The 20,266-nt window shown below is 42.7% G+C and overlaps 2 protein-coding genes across 2 annotated transcripts; both read right to left on the reverse strand.

The window, feature by feature from the left end:
- Positions 1 to 1,514: 1,514 nt before the first annotated feature.
- On the reverse strand, positions 1,515 to 6,084 carry LOC135488370 (metabotropic glutamate receptor 3-like). Its single transcript, XM_064772959.1, has 2 exons — positions 4,873 to 6,084; positions 1,515 to 2,626 (listed from the first exon to the last, which is right to left on the reverse strand). The coding sequence occupies exons 1-2, from the start codon at positions 6,067 to 6,069 to the stop codon at positions 2,072 to 2,074; spliced, it is 1,752 nt and encodes a 583-aa protein (XP_064629029.1). The 5' UTR covers positions 6,070 to 6,084; the 3' UTR covers positions 1,515 to 2,071.
- Positions 6,085 to 10,141: 4,057 nt separating this feature from the next.
- Positions 10,142 to 20,266, reverse strand: LOC135488101 (uncharacterized). Its single transcript, XM_064772540.1, has 12 exons — positions 20,080 to 20,266; positions 17,823 to 17,960; positions 17,278 to 17,497; positions 16,873 to 16,973; positions 15,257 to 16,146; positions 14,776 to 15,051; positions 13,983 to 14,133; positions 13,333 to 13,554; positions 12,841 to 12,974; positions 12,239 to 12,545; positions 11,724 to 11,922; positions 10,142 to 11,330 (listed from the first exon to the last, which is right to left on the reverse strand). Exons 1-12 carry the CDS (start codon positions 20,129 to 20,131, stop codon positions 11,114 to 11,116), a joined length of 2,907 nt encoding a protein of 968 aa, XP_064628610.1. The 5' UTR covers positions 20,132 to 20,266; the 3' UTR covers positions 10,142 to 11,113.

The following is a 20,266-nucleotide window of genomic DNA, read 5'->3' on the forward strand; positions in this document are numbered from 1 at the left end:
TATTGAACCTGCTTGCTCATCGTCGAAGTCCATGCTCAGAAAATCAATATACGCGTAAAATGCAATCGCATTATTTGCTGATTCTGGTAACTACCAGGATTATGTTCCTGGATAGGCTAATTAGTGACATTACTTCGGGCGGATCTGTCTTTGGTCTGGTATGATGAAAACATGATGAGGATGCAGATATAGGGGACTACTTGGTGTATTCCAGGGAGTGTATGACGTACCCACTGGACATATACGTGTACATTAAAGTAGGTACAGCTCCGGGTATGGATTCCAATACGGTATTCAGGTTACTCTCTGGTAAGTAACTGGTGAACTTGAAGTGGTGATGACCACGGCAATTTCGACAAAATACTCTGTTGCCGTTGAGACACCGACACGCCCAATCACAACTGACTAAATTTCTGTGCCTCATTCATGGGCCAAAACAAGTAGGAGGACGTCATAGCACAGACGTGATCGAGTCGCCGATGGAAGGGCACTAATCACTGCATATGTATCGATGTAAAAAGTGGCCTCCACGGACCACATTTGACGTCATCTTCACCGTCATCTCGGAACATCCCGGTCATTTTCGGAAGGTCGACGGAAGTAATCAGGGTTTTTCGTGATGCCGAGAATAACGGCCTGAATATATAGGTTTACGCAATTGGGCGCACTACTCACATAGCTTTTTCGTAGATTGAATCCCCGCAGTGCACTGTGGGTACAGTTTGCACATAATATGAGAACATGAAAAGTTTATATATCATTTCTCTAAGATTGAGACAAAGTCAAAGAACGCATCAAAGCCGCGTCGTTTGTTAAACAAGACAATTGGGGGAAAAGGGAAATGTAATTGCTATAGAATACAGTACACAAGCTTTATTCTATCTAAAAGCAGAAGGATATATGAATACAATAAAGTTAACTTGATGCTACCTCTTCCTTTTTTTCTATTTGTTTTCGAAAATACAGAAGAGCAAAAATAGGTCGGGGTGGTACATACAGGCAGAGTCTTTTAAATAAAAGACTCTGATACAACAGTGCCAGACGTAGGGATAGAAAAGGAAGCCGCAATATGATGCTAGCATGGCCATTTTCTTTCTAGGAGCGATGGTAAAGTGATTTATTTCGATGCTGTCTTGCAAATTAATGTTGGAATTTCTAGTTGAAGTTCATGTTGTGACTTCGCTGTGTTCATTCTCATATATGTTCTCGGTTTCTGAAAGTGTCTTGAAAAAGCGTGGATCGTCGCGAGGTCATATCAAGGTATACCGACTAAGGATTATCTGCATCAAATCAACTTCAAGGCGATTAGATCAATGTTGACCGAAGGTCAAAGGATGACCAAATCAAACGATGGCGTCTCCACCGTAGCTGCACAGAACCCCACCCTGAGGTTGATATGAGGTTGATATGCGATGGTATCACAATGGTATTTTGCGCCATTGCGCCAATTGATAATCTCATTTCAGAGTGATGATAATCAGTGCATGTACTTAATTGATGGCTAATAAGGGGAGTCCATTTTTAATGATATTTACCTCAAAGAAAACATATTGCTTGTGTACTTGCCATTTTCCCTACTGATGATCATTAACGTAACAATCATCGTCGGTATGGCGAGATCAGCCAAGGCTCGGAAACAACAGGGAAGAACACAAGACCAACGTGACTCTCAGAATGCCAAGGATCGTCAAATTACCATCATCTGCTTGTTGGTTTCTTTGATATACTTGATCCTTAATGCACCACTGTACATATTTCTGAGCTTGAAGAACAAAAAAAAGTGTATTCCGAGTCACTGTCATCAGATTCTCCACCTTAAAGGAAGACGCGAGTTATGGTCTGACATGAAAGTAGTTTCGGTGAGAATTGCCGAATATGTCTTGCCAAGCTTACATGTACGGTAGACATATTCCCAAGTGCTTTATTCAATATCTTGGTTCTTTGTGTCATAAAACCCAAGAAATTAGGACAATACAAATGACACTTCTTTCTTGGGTTTAAAAGCTAATGTTGTATGTAAGATGGGCTTAAAAGCTAAAGTTGTACGCAAGATGTACAATACGAGATTTTCCTAGGCTATGCTGCTTATGCCCATTTCTCCCAAATGGCCGTTAGGGTGCGCAGGTGAGGTGAACTGAGATGGCGCTGGAGAGGAAACTCTGGACGCAGCCGATGGTGTTCTAGACCTAAACCCGTCCGGTCCGATCTGGGATTGAAGGAATTTCAAATCGTCATCACTGACGTAAAATACTGCATAAAGTTTCGGCACAAACAGCAAAATGAGCACAACGTACGAATTTACAATAATGGCCACGATCAGAAACAACACCTTTGAGAACTCGCTACTGGCTGTGAAATACGTTGGTATGAAAGCTAGCCATAGGATCAATGTTGTATACACGTTGAAGCTGATGAAACGTGTTTCGTTAAAGTTCTGCGGTACCTTCCGTGCCTTGACTGCGTAGAATGTGCAGGCCAGGACCAGACAGACGTTGTAGCCGAGGGAGGCGATCAGGCCCCATCGCGGCAGCGTGCAGCCTAGCTCCACGTAGGGTTTTGTCTCGTTCGGCATGTATTTCGTAGGCTGAGGCGTTTCCAAGATGGCGGAGACTACTGTCAGGATGATCTGAAATGAGATGAAGACAATGTGAAAGCCACCTTAGCAAAACTGCGGAGAAGAAATTAAAATTTTTTTTTATGAATGGCGTAGTGCTATTATCAAGCCGTCAGTCAGTCGGGCATGCGTGCTATGTGATACAGCCACCCGCAATTAAATTGCATTTGATCGATACGTATTCTAAAATTGCAGATGATTTAAGAGCATTATGCTTGGTATTCATCAAGCAATTATTTGGGCGTTGGGCGATATTTTTCAAAACCCACTCCAATCATTTTTGCCATAATGCGACATTTATAGCCAGTTCTCAACATGTCCAACAGCCGCAGGTCATCATATCAAACAGGGCTCCAGAATATCGGGGAGAGAAAGTCAATGCATTTATTTCAAGGGTGTGTAATTTGGGCGCTGAAGGCAAGTGGCAGCCAAGAGGTATGAAAGACAAAACGCCTTTGTCATCAGGATAATGATACCATATCATTTGACCAAGCACTGCACACGACAGATCATTGATTCAAACCGCTATTCTATAGTGATTATCGGATGTAATTTGCCATAAAAGATATACATGTACCATACTTTCACCGCTCTATGGCCCGAGGCCCCCTAAACTATTTTATCGTCACAGTTGTGATCAGCGTGACGTCGGTATCTGCACCAAGACGTCACAGGATAGATCCATGGCTCCAGGAGGCGCCTTGATAGTGCATCGTGCCACGTGGAAATTGTCGATGCGTGGAGAGCTAACTCGGCTCAAATCGGAGTCAACATCAGAAAAGCGCGATCATTCAGTCAGATTAGAATTTTTCCTTTTTTGGTGCAATTTGTTGTTGGAAACTATGTAAAATAGGAGGTGACTGGGCAGCCGACAGCTGGGTAATATTACCCTTAAAAATGCCAATGGTCCTAAGCACATTTAGTTCTATGCAATTAATTTGGAGAGACAATGGATAAGCGACATCAAGTTGTGTAAATAGTCATAAGAAATCCTGTTGATTTTCTCATTCTGTTAACCTAATGGATAGATGTGACAGCCGCAAGTGTATAGTAATTGTGGCATAATATTAAGGGTTAATGTCCGTTTCTTCGCCACTACACAACAGACGCAAACATCACTTCAGATTTCCTCAGGATACTGTTCCATTGATGTCGACCAGTACACGGCGTCGCGGACTAGATATGAGGATTTGAATGTGAACGACGGGCTGATTAGGCAAATGCATTGGAATAGGGCCAAGTGTAACTAATGATTTGTAGAAGTACTGGCCAGGGTATCTCTTGCGCGCCCTTCCGGATATGCATCAATAGGGATGGCAACTGTCCAATATGGATGGCGGCCATATATATCAATTGTAGATGTCGTGATTTGTCACTGATCTAATTTATTTTAAAGCGAAATTTCACCAAAAAGGTTTTGTTCAGAGGATTTAGTTAAAGTCTTAATAATAGAGAAAAGACAACAACATCCATTTGGGCATCATTAATCGAAGGGCGCGGTAGAGGCGTTCACCATTGGCTCATCTTTAAAAAAGAAAGAGACTGGTCAATTTACCGATGCCCTGAGCAGCAAGTATTGATTTCTCAGTCAACTCAACTTTAGGTTATTCGTATGCAATGAGATTATAAAATCATCCAAAACACCAAGGGTGCATGATTCATTTCCCCTTCTCAAAGTTTAATAGCCGATTTAACATGGTTCCGTACAATGTTTGTTTAATGTCCTATTGATGAGTCGTGCTGGTGCACCTGTGACCACACCCAGCTTTATGAGGTCGAAAACAATGCTGAATGGACATAAAATACGAAATCAATAATTATTGCACTGATGAGGCCAATTCTTTGACAATTTAAGGCTGATTATTGATTATTGTCAGTAACCATGGCTGTGATATATTGATAATGCCTGTAATCCGGTTTATCAGCAACAGGACATAACTTGTATGGATTATCTCATGAAAACGAATCGTACATGATCTAAATGAGCAGGAAATAATGCGGTCAATGAAAACGACAGTTTTGATATCATTTATCATTGCCGCATGGCCGCGGTAGGTCTCTCGTTTTACATAACGCCTGTTTCTGTAATACAGCATACAATTATGAGATGACTTTGGGTTCGATGAAGCATTTTTAACAACATGCCTGTGTTCTCGCAATCGCCTTCACTCGAAACCTCCCATAAGACACAAATAAAGAGGTGATTTGCTCTTATGTAAATGCAAAGCAAATGTTGGTATCTCCTCAATCAAACTTACCTGAAACCCGGTGAGTGTCCCACAAATAACAATCTGAGCAGTAAGATGGATGAATCGTGGTGGCACCTTAGACGTCCGCCCCGAGATAAAGATGGCGTATATCCTTCTCGTCTTCGCCAACAGAGGGCAGTACGTTATGGTGAAAGTTATGTTAAAGCCGAAATGCTGGATGTAACAAATGAGTTCAGAGGGTTTGGCGAGGAATATGAAGACTATGACCAGGCCTAGCGTAGACCCTGTTAAGATGAGATACATCAGCTCAATACTTGAAGCTTTGATGAGTTTATCACTCTTAATTTTGTAAAAGAGGACCATCACAACTAGGCAAATGATAATTCCAATTAAAGCTAGTAAAGACATAATAATAGCCAAGGAAGAGGTCCACTTGATGTAATCTGGTTCTATTTCGACGCATTTTCGAAAAGTTCGCTGTTCTGGCCACTCGAATATTTCACAGGGAATGCATTCAGTCGCTGATGAGTTTGTTATTTCGTTGGCACGGCATTTCCGGCAAGACCAGCAACATTTGTTCGATATTTGGATCCGCTGATACCCAGCAGCGCAAGGTTTACTGCAAACAGTCTCCGGAATCTTATCCGAACCTTCCACAAAGTTAGTAAAGTTCGGGTGCCACTGAATCAAATTTGTATCCACAGTCAATGTTTGCGATGCAGTGTCTAACTCAGCAACACGCCTTGAATCGAAGTGGCCGTTTTCAAAGTAAACATTCCTCACTTCATATTTCCCCATGATGTCACCATTTTTATCAAATTGTACCTTCCCCAGGCGTCCGTCGAATGAGACATTTTTCAAATATCCTAGCAGAGCATGTCCCTTGATGCATTCTCTTGCCTTGCCTGGGGCCACATTGGGGCACTCCGCCAGAATGAGTCTATGAAGGGCATGAGCAAAACTGTACACAGCGTCAATGACCATAGATGCTGGTCGATAGGAGAAGAATCCCTCATTTTCAGTCAATTTCAACCCAGTAGAACATCTATTGATGCTTCCTGTCATTTTACAGTTGAACTTATATTCCCAGAATTGTTCAAGTATAATGCTACCATTAACGTCTGCAGTTGAAAGTTGTTTAAAATAGTCATCAAACTTTGGAACAGAGTTGCTGTACTGCGTCACAACAAGGAGTCCATGAGTTAAACTCGCTTTTGTAGAATGTTTCGTATCTTGGACAAGCATTCCAAGTCCGTCTGACCCAACTAACACGAAGTCTCCTAGAACACCGATCTTATTCATTGCCTCCATAACAGCCGAAGCTTGCTCGAATAAACAATAAAATATGACGACGCGGGCATTTTTCTCCTCCACCAACGCCGTCACGATATCATCAATTTCACTGTGCGTTGACTTCGTGGAAATTGTTTTCACGACTGCAAAACAGACTCCGTATGGTTCGACATTTTTCCGCACCAATTCAATCCCATCACCATAACTTCCCTCTTGCCTCACAGCAGACAGATACGTCCAATTAAAGTGCTTGATAAGTTCTGCCAGCGCAAGAATCTGCCATCTATCCGGCGGGACAGTCCGTAAAAAGTACGGATGCCTTTCCTTTACACTCAGAACATCCGTAGTTGCGTAGGCGCTAATCTGAGGAATGTGGAAGAAGGACAAGAGGTGTGACTGAAGAACTCCGCCAGCGCTCATCTGTGGCCCAACTACACCGACAACATCAAAATAAGGATTTGCACACATCTCATTGAAAATTGTGCAGTCGGATTTTGGATTCTTATCCGGGACCATGTATAGCGTCTGCGCCAGTGTGTTACGATCTGAGAAACAACTGTCAAAGATGACATACCCAAGTTTTATATTCGGGAGGATATCACTCCGGGCATTAATCTCTTTGACAGCAAACGGCATTGCCTCTGCCAGCATTACTAATCCGAAATTTGTCACTTTTCTGGCATTGCAATCATCAGCAAGAGGAAATATACCCCCGAGCAACAGATCGCCTTTGCTGTATTGGTATCCTGTTTTTAAATCGGGCAGATATCCGCAGCTAACGTGAGAGATGATTAAAGAGAGCACGGTAACTTGAACAACTCTCTTCATGTTTTCGTATAGAAATCGAATCGTCAACATTGATCTTGTTTTCATGAAAGCATAGATGATATCAATGATAAGAGTTGCCTTTTGAAAGATCAATCGGCGCATTTAATCCTGTTATGAATAGAATCCTGAGGAATACGTGTTCATCTAATGGAAATTCGCCGAAACTTTCTCACTCGCGTACAGGTTACACAAATGTTGATCATATCCCAAATGCTTTTCCATTTTTTTTCTCCATTTCAACTTTTGGTCTTTCACTTCCTCCTCATACTCAGGTTGCCTATTGCACCAATGGATTGGTCCGTGAGTGGTCCTCCGAATTCTATTCTGCAGAAGTCCACTGAATCGATCCACGCGCGAAATGAATGCTATCTACACAGACAGCGGAAATCGACTATTTTTCAAACATGGCGAAAGCATTCTTGGCTCGTATCTCAGACCAACTCACAGGAAATCGTAAGGGGATGATGATAAGAAATTGCATTTACACATGATGGAAAGATGCGAGCTATTCGCTGCTTTATGTGAATTCTCCAGACTTTTAACATGAATTAGATGGTTGAATTCTTAATAGGATGGTACCTCTAGACAAGAGATAATGTGTTTTTTTGCTAATAACATTACAGTTAAACCTCATGCCGTCTTCCCTACAGTCTATCTTCATAAATCTGACGAACAAAAACTACACGAAATATGACGAAAACGTAACGATCGCAATTGAAGAGAATTAAACAAATGCTTCCGTAATGTAGCTTCTCTGTAATCCTCCTGTCGTCCACAACAAACCTAACGAGCATCAAGAGATAAAAGCCGATGATTTGTGCGTGACAGCGTGAAGCTTTCCTCGTACGGAATGATCAATAGCTGCTGATGTTATCACAGAGGAAACAAAGGAGACGGGCTCGGTCTGCAGCGGGTATTAATAAACAGAGAAACAGGGAAACGAAGAAATCGAGAACTTCCCTCATCGACTAGTTAGGCCTCGTCTCCCAATGCATTGCTACACAAAATCAGTACTTGTGTGCCAACAGCCATTTTGTTTTGTTCAAAATGAAGTAGCATCAATACTTGACTTGCCAAACTCAGCTCGACGCCGAACTGCAGCGCCACTCGCGGACAAAGATAGAACAACTCGACATTTTTTTCACCGGTTTTCTCGCTGCACATGCGTACCAGCGTCATCTTTTGTTGATTTCCGCTGGTACGCATGCGCAGCGAGAAAACCGGTGAAAAAAATGTCGAGTTGTTCTATCTTTGTCCGCGAGTGGCGCTGCAGTTGGGCGTCGAGCTGAGTTTGGCAAGTCAAGTATTCAAAACAATTAAGGGGCGTATAGCCATGTAGCAAATCCTGACCTAGTTTGACAGTTTTGACAGTGTATTAGGTTATTAAAACCAAGAAAACAACCACTAAAAACCAATCAACCAAGACTTTAGTTGGGCAATTTTAGACCTGGTAACCTCGTCCCTCCTGCTTGTTTGGTCCTGTGGACGAGGCTTGTTTCGCAAGGCGGGTAGCGTCTGGCAGGGCAACAGAGTCGAGAATATCGGAGATGAAATGCTTTATTTCTCACGTCGGACTACGATCTACTGTTACACCGGGTAGATCTAAAATACAGACTTTGCTAATTAAGACTGGACTATGCTGAATACTCAACAAGGCTGAAATGAGATATGAAGTGGGGGTGCAACTTCGCCGTGCCAGGTGTACATCGGTGCTTTGAGAAGGGACGCAGATGGGAACCATTTTACTGACACTTCTCTTAATAACTGAATGGTTTCATTCTCCTATCCAACCAGTAAATAAACGGTCTTAACTTCTGCACTGGACATATTATACACCTCCAGAAATGCACAATCACTCTGTCTGCAATGTGGAATTAGCATACTAGAAGGGCCTTCTGTGCTAGCATATTAGTCTATTTTCACGCCGTACATTATAGACATGGGTTTTAAGGCCTAACTACTCGATATGGGAAGTTCTCGATTTCTTCGTTTCTCTGTTTCTCTGTTTATTAGTACCCGTCTGCAGCCGGTATCTGTTACATGGGAACTCCCCGAACAAGCAACCTGCTTCTCAGGGCAGTGACATATCTGAATGTTACTACCCTTACGTTCTTGCTACAAAATACGCGCCGGGTGCAAAATACACGTCCATTTGGTATTCAAATGAAATCATTGCGACGATGAGCGAACATTGACCTAAATATACACTTTATACACCAGTACATGGACTAGTCTGGTAGTCAACTGTCAGTGAGTGCAGGTCGATCACTTAGCGACGGCTTGTATAGATTTGGAATACAAATCATGTTCGACTTGATGATAAATACGGAATGATAACCTCCTCAATGACATGATTTCATCTCCTTCCTTTCTTTCCTATGGCCTCTGCTTCGATCTGGTCATGGGTGATGATCAGGTAGTCCGTGCTTTGAAATTATCTCATGCCGGATCAATGTATGTCGATTCGCTTTCATTCTCATGCGCCTGATGAGTTACATTTATTTCCGCATCAACCTTATTCAGGACAGGAATATCAGCCTAATTGGCCTGGGTTAGCATAAGAGCCAGTTTGTAATGACTTTGAGGAGGATTTGTAAACAAGGTGTTTTAGAATGAATCACGTGTTGTAATCAAATTTATGAATTCATTCCTTGCCTAATCTATACTCATCCTTTAGTGTGTGTAAATTTCTTTTTGATATTGTCTTTTTGATATTGGTGTTCCAAGTAATATCAAATAAAATGTCAAATCACACTAGTGATGAATTGGTCCACCATCCTGCTTCTATATTTCCTTAAGCCTATCCTACCGTGCGCCAACTGACACGGACTGACGGAAATATTGTTTAAAACTGTCAAGAATAAAACCCAGATCCAATGATAAATATACATGTACTCCGTGGCACTTAATTGACGGGTACATCACCTGGGACACCTGCAGGCAACGTGTCGGGGACTACATTGGAATTTTTTTTCAAGTTTTCTTCAATTGACCAAAAACGCCTTCTGCACCAAATTTTCAGAATGGTTCGTCATGTCCAAGTGCCTTGTTTAGGCTCATGCGCATTGTCGGCTTGTTATGGACTTGTTCTGAACTTCTTCAATAGTAGGTAGCATCACGGACATGTGTTGTCGAGTACGCCGGGTGAACCTAATACAATACGAAAGTCATACAAACAACTGGCAAAATGACACTATTGTCTATGTTATAGTAAGTATTTTTATTGATCAGCACTTTCATGATATGTACAAAATAATGTAAATGGTTCAATAAAACGTACAACGAGCGAGAATCAAGAAATGTAATCTAACTCTCCTTTTTTATGATATGTGGAATAAAATGTAAAATAGCAAGAAGTGGAAGAGTCACAACTCCTCTTACAATTCTACAACTTGTCCGGCTCCGGGGTGGAGAACACGAAATTATTTATAGAAGTTGCATCTATAATGGTCGCCGCGCGATATAACAAAGGTCTCGACTTTTATTCATTCATGGTCGGACAGAAATCCATTCCACGTTTAAGCCTTTGGATGAGTAGGTCTGGGCACCAAGTGTTCATTAGATGGTGACTTATGCCCATCATTACAATTAATTACCAGAAATTGAACACTCTTCCAAGAAGAAATGCCGCTACCATGTATAGATAAAAATGTATGCCTTTTCTGATTGCGCGCGGCGGCCACTCGGTTTAACTTGTACATTGTGCAGGTGTTTCCTTACACTAATTGGCGTCCCGGAATGAAGCTATCGATAAATGTTCCGGTCTTCCTTCTTCCCTTTTAATTTTGTCAGCATAAAATCTAGTTTTACTTTCATTAGTGATCGCCTTAATCGCCTTAATTCACCTGGCAATAAGAGTGGCAGTCGTGTATGGTATTTCGTTCTGGAACACCATGTAGAAAAGATTTAGAAAGCACGTGAGCCTGTTCTATCTCCCTTGTACATGATGACCTATCATTTATAATTATCGAAAAATATACCAATAATCTAATTGATTGATATGCACATGTAAAACTACGCATCGTTTTCTTTTCGAATGACCTTTACGGAATATCACACCCACACCAAATCATTGTTTGATTGTGCCACTCCCTTTTCCCACACCTTGTACGCCAACGCAGACTCGTCGGCGCTAGCACCTAGTTCCCGATTCACATAATGTCGCTCCTTATTCTGCAACATTTTTCGTAAGTTCCTCATTGGGTTCGTCTAAAATGTCAATGCGTGGTTTGTGAATGTGTGGCTTCCACGCGGTTTTGAAGTGTTTCCTGACGAGTGCCATCGCGTGACTTGGAACGTTCTGTACAACCACCCGTTCGATTGGTTTGACAGTGTCAATGATTTCTTTCACAGGTGATGATGCCTGTTTCTTCAAAATGTTCTGCCTGCAAGGACAATATCAACAAATAAAGACATGTCAAGACAAGAAATATTCTGTAGACGTGACCATAGCCACGGAATTGGGACTTAGCAGCCTCCGAAACGACCGACCGTTCACCAAAAAAGGATTCCGGTTACACGGGTACCAATTGATCTCGGGTCTCATAAGCAAAACTGGTGGGGTGCCATGACTTTTACGCCACGATGTGCCGACTATACGCATGCCTAACACTGCGCCCTCGCTCATGACCCCCGGAGCAAATTCTTTGTAACACACTTCGAACGCTCTCGTGCAACATTGAAACTTGTTGTTTTGAGAACGACTACAACAAGAGCCGAAGACTCTCAAATGATTAGTTTTGAAATTGGTGAGTACTGAGTTCGGACAGCATACGTACCTAACCGTCGTCCTTATGCAGCACCTCCTGGACACGGCTTTACATTTCCTGCGGACCAGACCGTGCAGTCTGTTGCCAATGGCCTTGCTCTTCGCCACGCATGTCGCCCATCGGTGCGAGGTGGAATTCTGGGAAGCCCTCCTGCCGGCCCAACAACATTTCTTCAGGACCATTCGTCTCCGTGGTCTTCGGTGTCCAGCTGAAATAGGAAAACATCGGAGACCGATGAGACAGACGTATCGATTAACCTCACTGATATCAGAGTCTTTCAATACATTTATTGAAAGACTCTGCTGATAGGAATGGCTTGTGAAGCAAGCCGAGAACAATCACACACATTCTATTCAAATCATCATACACAAATAAAATGAAGTTATGGCTGGTGAAAGTGTCAATGAGCTTCAATTCCCAGTTGTCATGGTTGTGAGCCCGCAAAAGAATGATATCACGTAAGAGCACGTGTCACTCAAGGACTCCAGCAGTGTTGTTGACAATGCAATGTTGCTTAAACTTACGTCGTCGTTGACTTGTCTTCACATCAATCTCTTCATCAAGTTCCTCGTCGTCATCGTCCAAGTCTTCATCACTGTAGCGGAAGTCCTCATCGTCCAGGTCCTCGTCAGTGAGGTCCTGATCCAAGATCGCCTCTACCTCCTCCTTGAGTTCGCTGGGCCTGTCTATGAGACCGCGTCGCTTCCAAACGGGCATGGCTATGTCATCAATGAAATCTTTCTTCAATTCGATCTTGTCGGATGTGTCGTCCGGTGTTACTTCTAGTTCTACCTCTAGTTCAACCTCCGTAGGTGGATTTTGTTGCTTTGGCTAAAGAGATCAAATAAAGCTGTTTTTACTGCAGGGACTAGAGCAGAAGTCGGAGTAAGTCGGAACCACGGCGAGAGCTCGACTACACCGGACATTCTCTATATAATGCGTTTTTATTTACCAGTTATTTGTATTGTCTTGGAGATTCCTATTATTCCGATTGTACAACCGTGACAACATATTTCTGTCTTCCCGGCGCGGACTAGCACTAACATGACTAAGAAGGACTTCGACGGTGAAACATCGGTTCAAGAATCCAAAATTCTAAATAGGGTTTTGCAATGTATCCTCTCACCTTATAAGTTCCTATTTGGTGGTTGCCGAGTTCGTCTCTGTCATTATCGATTACAGTTTCCAACCAGTCACCGTCCTCCTCTTCTGAGTCCGATTGATCGTCTTCTACCGATTCAATAGGGCTGGCTGAAGGAGCTGCAGCGAAAGAATATACAGTATAGTTGTAGCGAATGGCGACGTGATGGAGTTCCTGTTCTTGTCCCTTTGTTCTTGACAGAGTGAAGCTATGTTCTTGTTTTTATTCTTGAAGCTTGTTCCCTTGAGTAAAGCTATGCATTTGACATCATGGCCCGATGGCCCGTTTGTCCCTAACGCTGGCGTTAACTTAACTTTCCAAAGGGCTTTACTGAAGGAGATAACGCCAGGTTAAATCAACTCCAACGAAAATGATAGCATTTTTGAACAACCAGAGCCAGATGAACTAACATTTATCTGGACATTCATTTTGTGGAACGTTGAACTAAGATGATGCACATTGCAAGCGTGTACATACCTTGTATATCATATTCCTCAACGCTCTCGCTCTCATCCTTCGGTATCACCGATGTCTCAGCCAGCTCGGCCTCCTTAGTTGGCGCTTGCGTGGTGTCTCTCGACAGTTCCGCGAGTTCTTTCAACTCGACCTGTTTCCCATTACCGTGACGTCCATGATTGAGCACTGGGTGGCCAGCGACAGGGTGGGTGGTCTGGTTGAAGCAGTCGTACCGTTCAATTCCTGCAATAGAAAAAATATGACATGATTGTCTTTCAATTCTTCCTTTTTGTTATGTTTTGTCTTGCTCTATTATCTATCTGATTTGATACCGTCAATCAGTGCCACGGACAACTCACAAGCCATATATCAGGAGCCACATCCCCTTAGGCGGGGACAGAATTTAAGGGCGAATCCGTGACAGGTCTACGGGGGTGTTAAGATAACTAGGTGAGAAACGGGAAAGGCAAACTCAAAAAGGAAGGGAACTGCCAGCTATGGGCGCACATGGTAAACACAAAACGAATGATTCGAATTTCCTTTGGGCGACTATGAATTTGCTTACTATAACTTTCAAAACATTCTGGGGCCTCTCACTGGCCAATCCAGGTTTCCCAATTTTGACTTTAAAATTTCTAGTCAACTACCTGAAAGAAGGGATTTTGGCTTACCTGTCATGCCACAGCACGTATCCCTGGCCTCGGCGATCTTCCATCGGACGAGAGTGGTGGACGGATTGGCGCAGAGGGGTACCTGGAAATCAGGAGCACACACCACGTCCATACGCTGACGGCGGATACAGGCATAACGGGATTCACCAGTCTGAAAAACGGATATATCGTAACCTTTTAAATTAAGACACTTATTATACTAATTATACACTTTTAAATGTATACATCTAAAACGAAAACTTTTGAATCAGAATACATCACGAATAGTGACGTGTCAGAAATCATCAACTGTCGACAGCTTTTGAATTTCGCCAAAGCTGAAAGTGTAATATTATGGCACTTGTGTTGGTTTTACAAGCATCGAAACACGTTCTAACATGTCAAAGGACGACCAATCGAAGTACAAATCGCTTATCAAGGTTTTAAAGGGCAAGCAACTTGAACTCAGCGTTGCACCTTAATTTACTCCCTCAAGATATCTCTAGCGCATTTCAATGATTCAAAGATTGTGACTGAGGTAAACATGAATTAACGGCAACCATCTTGCAACAACCGGTGTTTAAGTTTGAAATGTCCCAGGATATGACGTCAGGGAAACAAAGGATTCTATTGCGCGCTTTAAATCTCTAAGCAGTTGATGGCCAATACCTATAGAACCATTTGCGGTACCATAATTCGTCAGAATACCATAGGGTCAGACACCTTTTCCAGGGGGACATTTTTTACTTCTACACCGGGAGTTGCATGCTGGCGACAGGCGCTGATAATTTATCACATCGGTTCCGATACATACCTTCCCACAACAACTCTTGGTGTGCTGTTTGGTTTCGTGCCATCTCTTCCTAATCTCAGCGTTATCAAACTCCTCAATTCGTCTCTTTGCCTGCTCCTCCTCGTAGCCGGGTGGCCCCCTTTTGCGGAAGGTTGGCCTCTCATGGCCAGTCGAGTCGGGACATCCGAAGTGGGGCATCTGAAACGGCGGTGAGTTCATGCTGTCCTCGCCCTTGGTCTCGTCGAGAATTTTCTCAATTGTAAGGCAGAGTTGGTCGATAAGGAAGTTGGGTGGGCCCTGAAAGTGAAACGATGTTTTGAATCGAAATTACAGACCTTACATGAACAAATGTTCAGCAAACCATATCTAGATAACTAAGCATTCGTCTGCGCCGGAATTTTGAACAGGAAACGAGAAGCTACATTTTTTGGGTGGTGTCAACGTAAGCTAAAGAACTGAAGTAGGCTAACGAAAATGAGGAAGTTGAGAAGAGGATCCTAACCATTAGATGATGCCTGACGAGTCCGAGTGGGTTCTTCTTTCCCTTCAACAGCCCGAATCGCCTGCCTTGGAAGCCCATCTTTTGATCGATCGATTTCTGGATCTGTACTTTCTTTTTCTGTGCTGCAAAGCGGCTGATGACGTGTTGGGGTTTCTGAGGGGAGACATCGGTTTTACGCCAAGGGTGGTTGAAGCGGCCATTAACGCGAGCACCTGCGGGAGACTTCGGGGGCACTCTGTAGTTGAACCCTGGTCGCCTGAATCTTGGTGGAACTCTCCCGGCAATTGGTCGTCTCGGTATTTTGGGTCGGCCGAGATGTCCCCTGTGGGTCATCTTCCTTCCGGGCATTCGACCGCGGCCAACGACCCTCGACCACGGGCGTCTTCTAGCTGGGTACAGTGATTCCTCACTGCTCTCGAGCTCATCAGACTCAGATAAGTCTTTTTCGTATTCCTCACTTGAGCTGTCAAGGTCACTGGAATCGCTGGAATCAGACTCATCGGACTCGGATGAGTCTTCTTCGGATCCTTCACTTGAGCTGTCAATGTCACTAGAATCGCTGAAATCATCATCGTCAAAGTCAACCTCATCGTCATCATCGTCTTCTTCATCAATCTCACCAACATCAACAACAACTACATCATCCAAATCCTCATCGCTATCGTCGTCTACTTCATCCAAAAGTGCCTCATCAAGGTCATCAAATTCATCCTCGATGTCGTATTCATCAACCTCATCACTGCCTTCGTCAATAAGATCAATCAATGATGTTTTCATTGGTGCTTCCTCTTCATCGAAGGGGACTTTAGCGGTGACGACATCTTTTGGCTCGTATTCGACATGATGGACCATTTTCACCACTTGTTTCTTAGGTGGTGGAGGGTTGGTTGCTGGAAAAAGGTAACATCGTTTTGAGAACATTCGAACTTTGTACGACGCAAAACCAAATTTGTGTCAACCCGACGAAAGTCTGCTTGAATCAAGGCAAATGTGACTCGTTCAGTTCACCAGCAATCTCGAAGTGTCATCCTGGCCTTGGTAGAAATCGGCTGGAGATTATTCGGTGCACGTGGGACTTCTGTTTTTGAGGCATCAACTATGAACTGGGATAAGTGGATGGCAAATATATGCAGTGAGATTCAGTTGGAAACAAAATGGAAAAGTTCCTTGTCACACGTAGACCAGGGAAGTCAAAATTGTCAATCGATGTCATGGCAAATTTACTTGCTGAGCGAACATGAACATGAACTTCGTGTAGAAGTTTGAAACGTCTTAGGACAGAATGTCCAGGGAATAAATGGTTCTATTTTGCCCTTTATCATATACAGTAGAACCTCTCTATTAAGGACACCCTCGGGACTGACAAATGCTGTCCTTAATAGAGAGGTGTCCTGATAAGAGAGGTCAAATTGAATGGAAATAACCAATTTGGGACCAACACTAGTGTCCTTAATAGAGAGGTTGACCTTATTAGAGAAATGTCCGATAAGAGAGGTTCTACTGTACCATAATCCTTCAGATTACAATTGGGGCGCTTTATATAGGGTGACATTTTCTACTTGTCCACCGAGAAATGATACCGTACATGAACAAGTTTAAGAAGACAAATGGCGTACCTGGTTCCGGCCAGGGACACAGTGTCAGTGTAAGAGGTCCTTCAAACACACCGGCGGCGTCTACGTAGGCGATGTCGTGCATTGCAGCTATCACCGTAGCTCTGAAAAATACCGAACACCATCGCTTTAGAAAAAGTCCACTTGATGATACAATCGGTTTACATTGTAAGAAGTGTACTAAGAATGGTATGTTTACCACTGAAGATGATTGAGGAGGATGTGTCAACCAGGAAGTAATATGAGAGATGACTATTGTTATTTATAGCGAGGATTGTTTAGGGAGGCTTCAAAAACCACCGCGAAGCAAATTTGACTAGAACAAGTCATGTTCTGACAATTTGCGAACTGTCCAGATGCTGAAAGCATTTCGTAACCGTGGCAACATGTGTGGATCACCAGACTCACTTAATCATGACGCAGCCACATTCGGGCGCCCTGAAACCGAACGCCACTTCGTTCTTCCATTCGTTCATGGCGGACTCGATGACGTTTTGGCACCCAGGACGTATCTTGCCGGCCGAGCGCTGAGCCACCATCTGGCCGTTTCCACATCTTCCGTCAATGGATTTGGCTGTCACGAGGAAGCCTTTCATGGGGCGAGAGGCGACCAAACTGTGCAGGGACACTAAAGTTAGAAGGAGAATCGTTTAAAAAAGTTGTATTATCTATTTACAATGAATCCAACTGATAACTCAAGGTAGTACAATGTACTAGGTAAGGTACAATAAGGTTCTTGACATGGTGGCTCGGTGACTAGAAACCATGGTTCCATGTTACTTTTATCTCATATATATATATATCTTCCGATTATTTTGGCGGGGTGTGGGGGAATTTTCACTTATTTTTATTTGATTCGCTGTCACTATGACTGATAGTAGATGCAAAGATAAATTATTGTTTATTAATCGATACCAAAAGTCTTTTTTATTTGATATACACATTGTACTTACATGTGAGCTCCTGTCCCGGTTCATAGCCATCTCTGACGTCATTCTTCAACAACCTGAATAGAGGGCGCTGGGGGTCAGATTCTTTTAACTCTTCTGAGAAACGTTCATCAAAGTTACTGGGGCACACTGTTGACAAGGCTGAAAGGGACAAACGTATAGGAAATGTTAAAAATTCATATCGCAATGCGTACATCAATAAAAGAATTGAGCAGACGACAAACGCCAAGGGTATAGCCTAGGGACAGAAAGGAGTTTAGACGTTAAATATTCATGTACGAAAATTGTTTCTCAGCAGGTTCGTTACTTTTTTAAAACACGTGATTATTGTGATCATAAAACACGTGATCATTGGCTGTGGGGAATTACAAGTAGTCGAACAGAATATAGCAGTAGGCCTACAGAAAATACGCACTGGCAGTCATCATAACAGCACTGGCGTTTTTGCCAATGAAAAATATTCGCGATTTTTACTTTCGAGAATCTCGGTTATTCGTGAAATCCTCGAAAATGAAACGCCTGCGAAAATATGGTGGCATACACTATTGGCTAACTAGAGACCTCCAAATTGACCCCCTTATATTCCTTATGGTTCGCCTTTGATTGAGCTGTGAGAACATGTGATCCCCATGACATCAAAGTACATTGTACTTGTGATAAACATTTATGTAATATCTTGAGAATATCACGCTTGTCTTTGAAACCGTATTCTTCATGCGAACACGTAGTTCGTGCCCTTCAAATCAGTACATGTCTATAGGTGCTATTAAAAAGAACTTATCTCTGAACTTATGCTAAAGATAATGGTATGTCTTTCCAGTTCGACACTGGTCATTGTGCTCAGCTCGGCCTATTGTCATGATTGTTGAAGGGAAATGACAGAAAATGCCTGTGCTTGTGGAAGACTACTTGACCCTTTAATGGTGAGGGGGTAATATTTCCGGAGTTAGTAAACAAGGCAAATTTAATATCTATGATGGCGCTAAAAAGGGGGTATGGCTCAAATTTACTCTTGTCACAACTTGGGCATAGTGTTACACATAACGCCGACCCTTTGGTTTGAAAGTAACTTTACCGTGTACATTCCAGCTTGGAAAATCAGTTGCCAGTCATATGGTTAATGTCATGTGAAAACTAATATTTCATAATAGCTATCATGACCAGTCTGCTCTGGCTAAATATATTCATGAAGCTTTGCAATTGAGGGATGTTTGAGGAACCAGTTTGTCATCTTTATAATATTCATGGAAGAATTCTAACAGTTCCAATTCATATTGTTAATCAAAATCGTACAGGGTGAAAGTAGGATATTTTCAGTCCAAATTACAGGCAAAACATGTAACTTTGCAATTACTTTCACAAAGAATTCATGGGGCGTATTGTCATCGTTCTCTGTCCCTAGTTTGCCACTACTGCAGGTGTCCCATTTAGACGCCAGACTACAGCAAAACCAAGTGTCCTAAATTTAGAAAACAACATAAAGAAGCTAATTCTGAAGAAACTGTTTCCCTGCTATGTTATTGTCAGAGCTCTCTATTGAGGATACCCTTGGGAGCGACCTACGCGGCTGTCCCCGTGAGGTATTGTGGTTGTTTTGATTGGTTCGCATTTCGTTTCCTTGTTAAGGCGAGACATTTGGATGAATCCCTCTGTTTCCCTATATACCACGACTTTGGCTATTAAGTCAATATATTGTGAAGAAACACTGAAAAATGGGAAACAACCGAACTCTTACCACCGACCTGAATCTTCGACCGGCTGTTATTTTGATATCGACACTTTAATGATCTCGATCATACCCCAATGAAAGTGGATTTATACAGCCTTAATAATCAAACTTGTTGTTTACTTATCCAAGTTTGGCCTATTTCTACTACAACATGTAGTTAACGCGTTGTTAGTATAACTTAATGTTCCAGTGCGTAAAAGCACGTCATCAGCAGACCCTGGACAGGAAGAACGTTCCACTGGCCGAATTCTTTGCTGTATTGGGTGGACAAATGTACATTTTAATGCAACTGGTGTATAGCCGATTTAATGACGTATTCTGAAATACCCTTCCAAACTGTGATCAATGGACTCAGCTTGCCTTGGTCGATTGAACATTCTATCAAAATAAAACTGAGACCAATCCTAATCTCGACACAACACAAAAAAGGGGAGACCAAGCAATGTGTCATCAGTTGGCATACCGTATAGACTTAGACCATAGTAGACGTGGTTCATTGGGTTCGAATCAAGAAAGTTCAAATCAACTTACCGGACCTTGCCAGCAGAAGGCTCCCAAAAAGTATAAGACACGAGGTCTTCATGACTTCCAGTCGCTGCCGAAAGCCAAAATATTTCAACAATCCTTCAGAACTTTACCAAGAAAACTTCACGAAACTTTAGGCTGCGCGATCGTGTTGTCTTTTTATATCACAAAGGCAAATCTCACTATCAAAACC

This window comes from Lineus longissimus, chromosome 5 (genome assembly GCF_910592395.1).
Source record: "Lineus longissimus chromosome 5, tnLinLong1.2, whole genome shotgun sequence".
Taxonomy (NCBI): Eukaryota; Metazoa; Nemertea; class Pilidiophora; order Heteronemertea; family Lineidae; genus Lineus; species Lineus longissimus.

What these genes read in the sequence shown, in the direction of transcription:
- LOC135488370 (XM_064772959.1), bottom strand. Translation starts at nt 6,069, where the DNA reads ATGCTTGTCCAAGATACGAAACATTCTACAAAAGCGAGTTTAACTCAT. An exon ending in GGACACTCACCGGGTTTCAG is followed by an intron (nt 2,627 to 4,872) that starts GTAAGTTTGATT and finishes ATCTCATTTCAG; the next exon opens with ATCATCCTGACAGTAGTCTC.
- LOC135488101 (XM_064772540.1), bottom strand. Translation starts at nt 20,131, where the DNA reads ATGAAGACCTCGTGTCTTATACTTTTTGGGAGCCTTCTGCTGGCAAGG. An exon ending in CCAAGAGTTGTTGTGGGAAG is followed by an intron (nt 14,134 to 14,775) that starts GTATGTATCGGA and finishes TCCGTTTTTCAG; the next exon opens with ACTGGTGAATCCCGTTATGC. An exon ending in TACGTGCTGTGGCATGACAG is followed by an intron (nt 13,555 to 13,982) that starts GTAAGCCAAAAT and finishes TTTCTATTGCAG; the next exon opens with GAATTGAACGGTACGACTGC.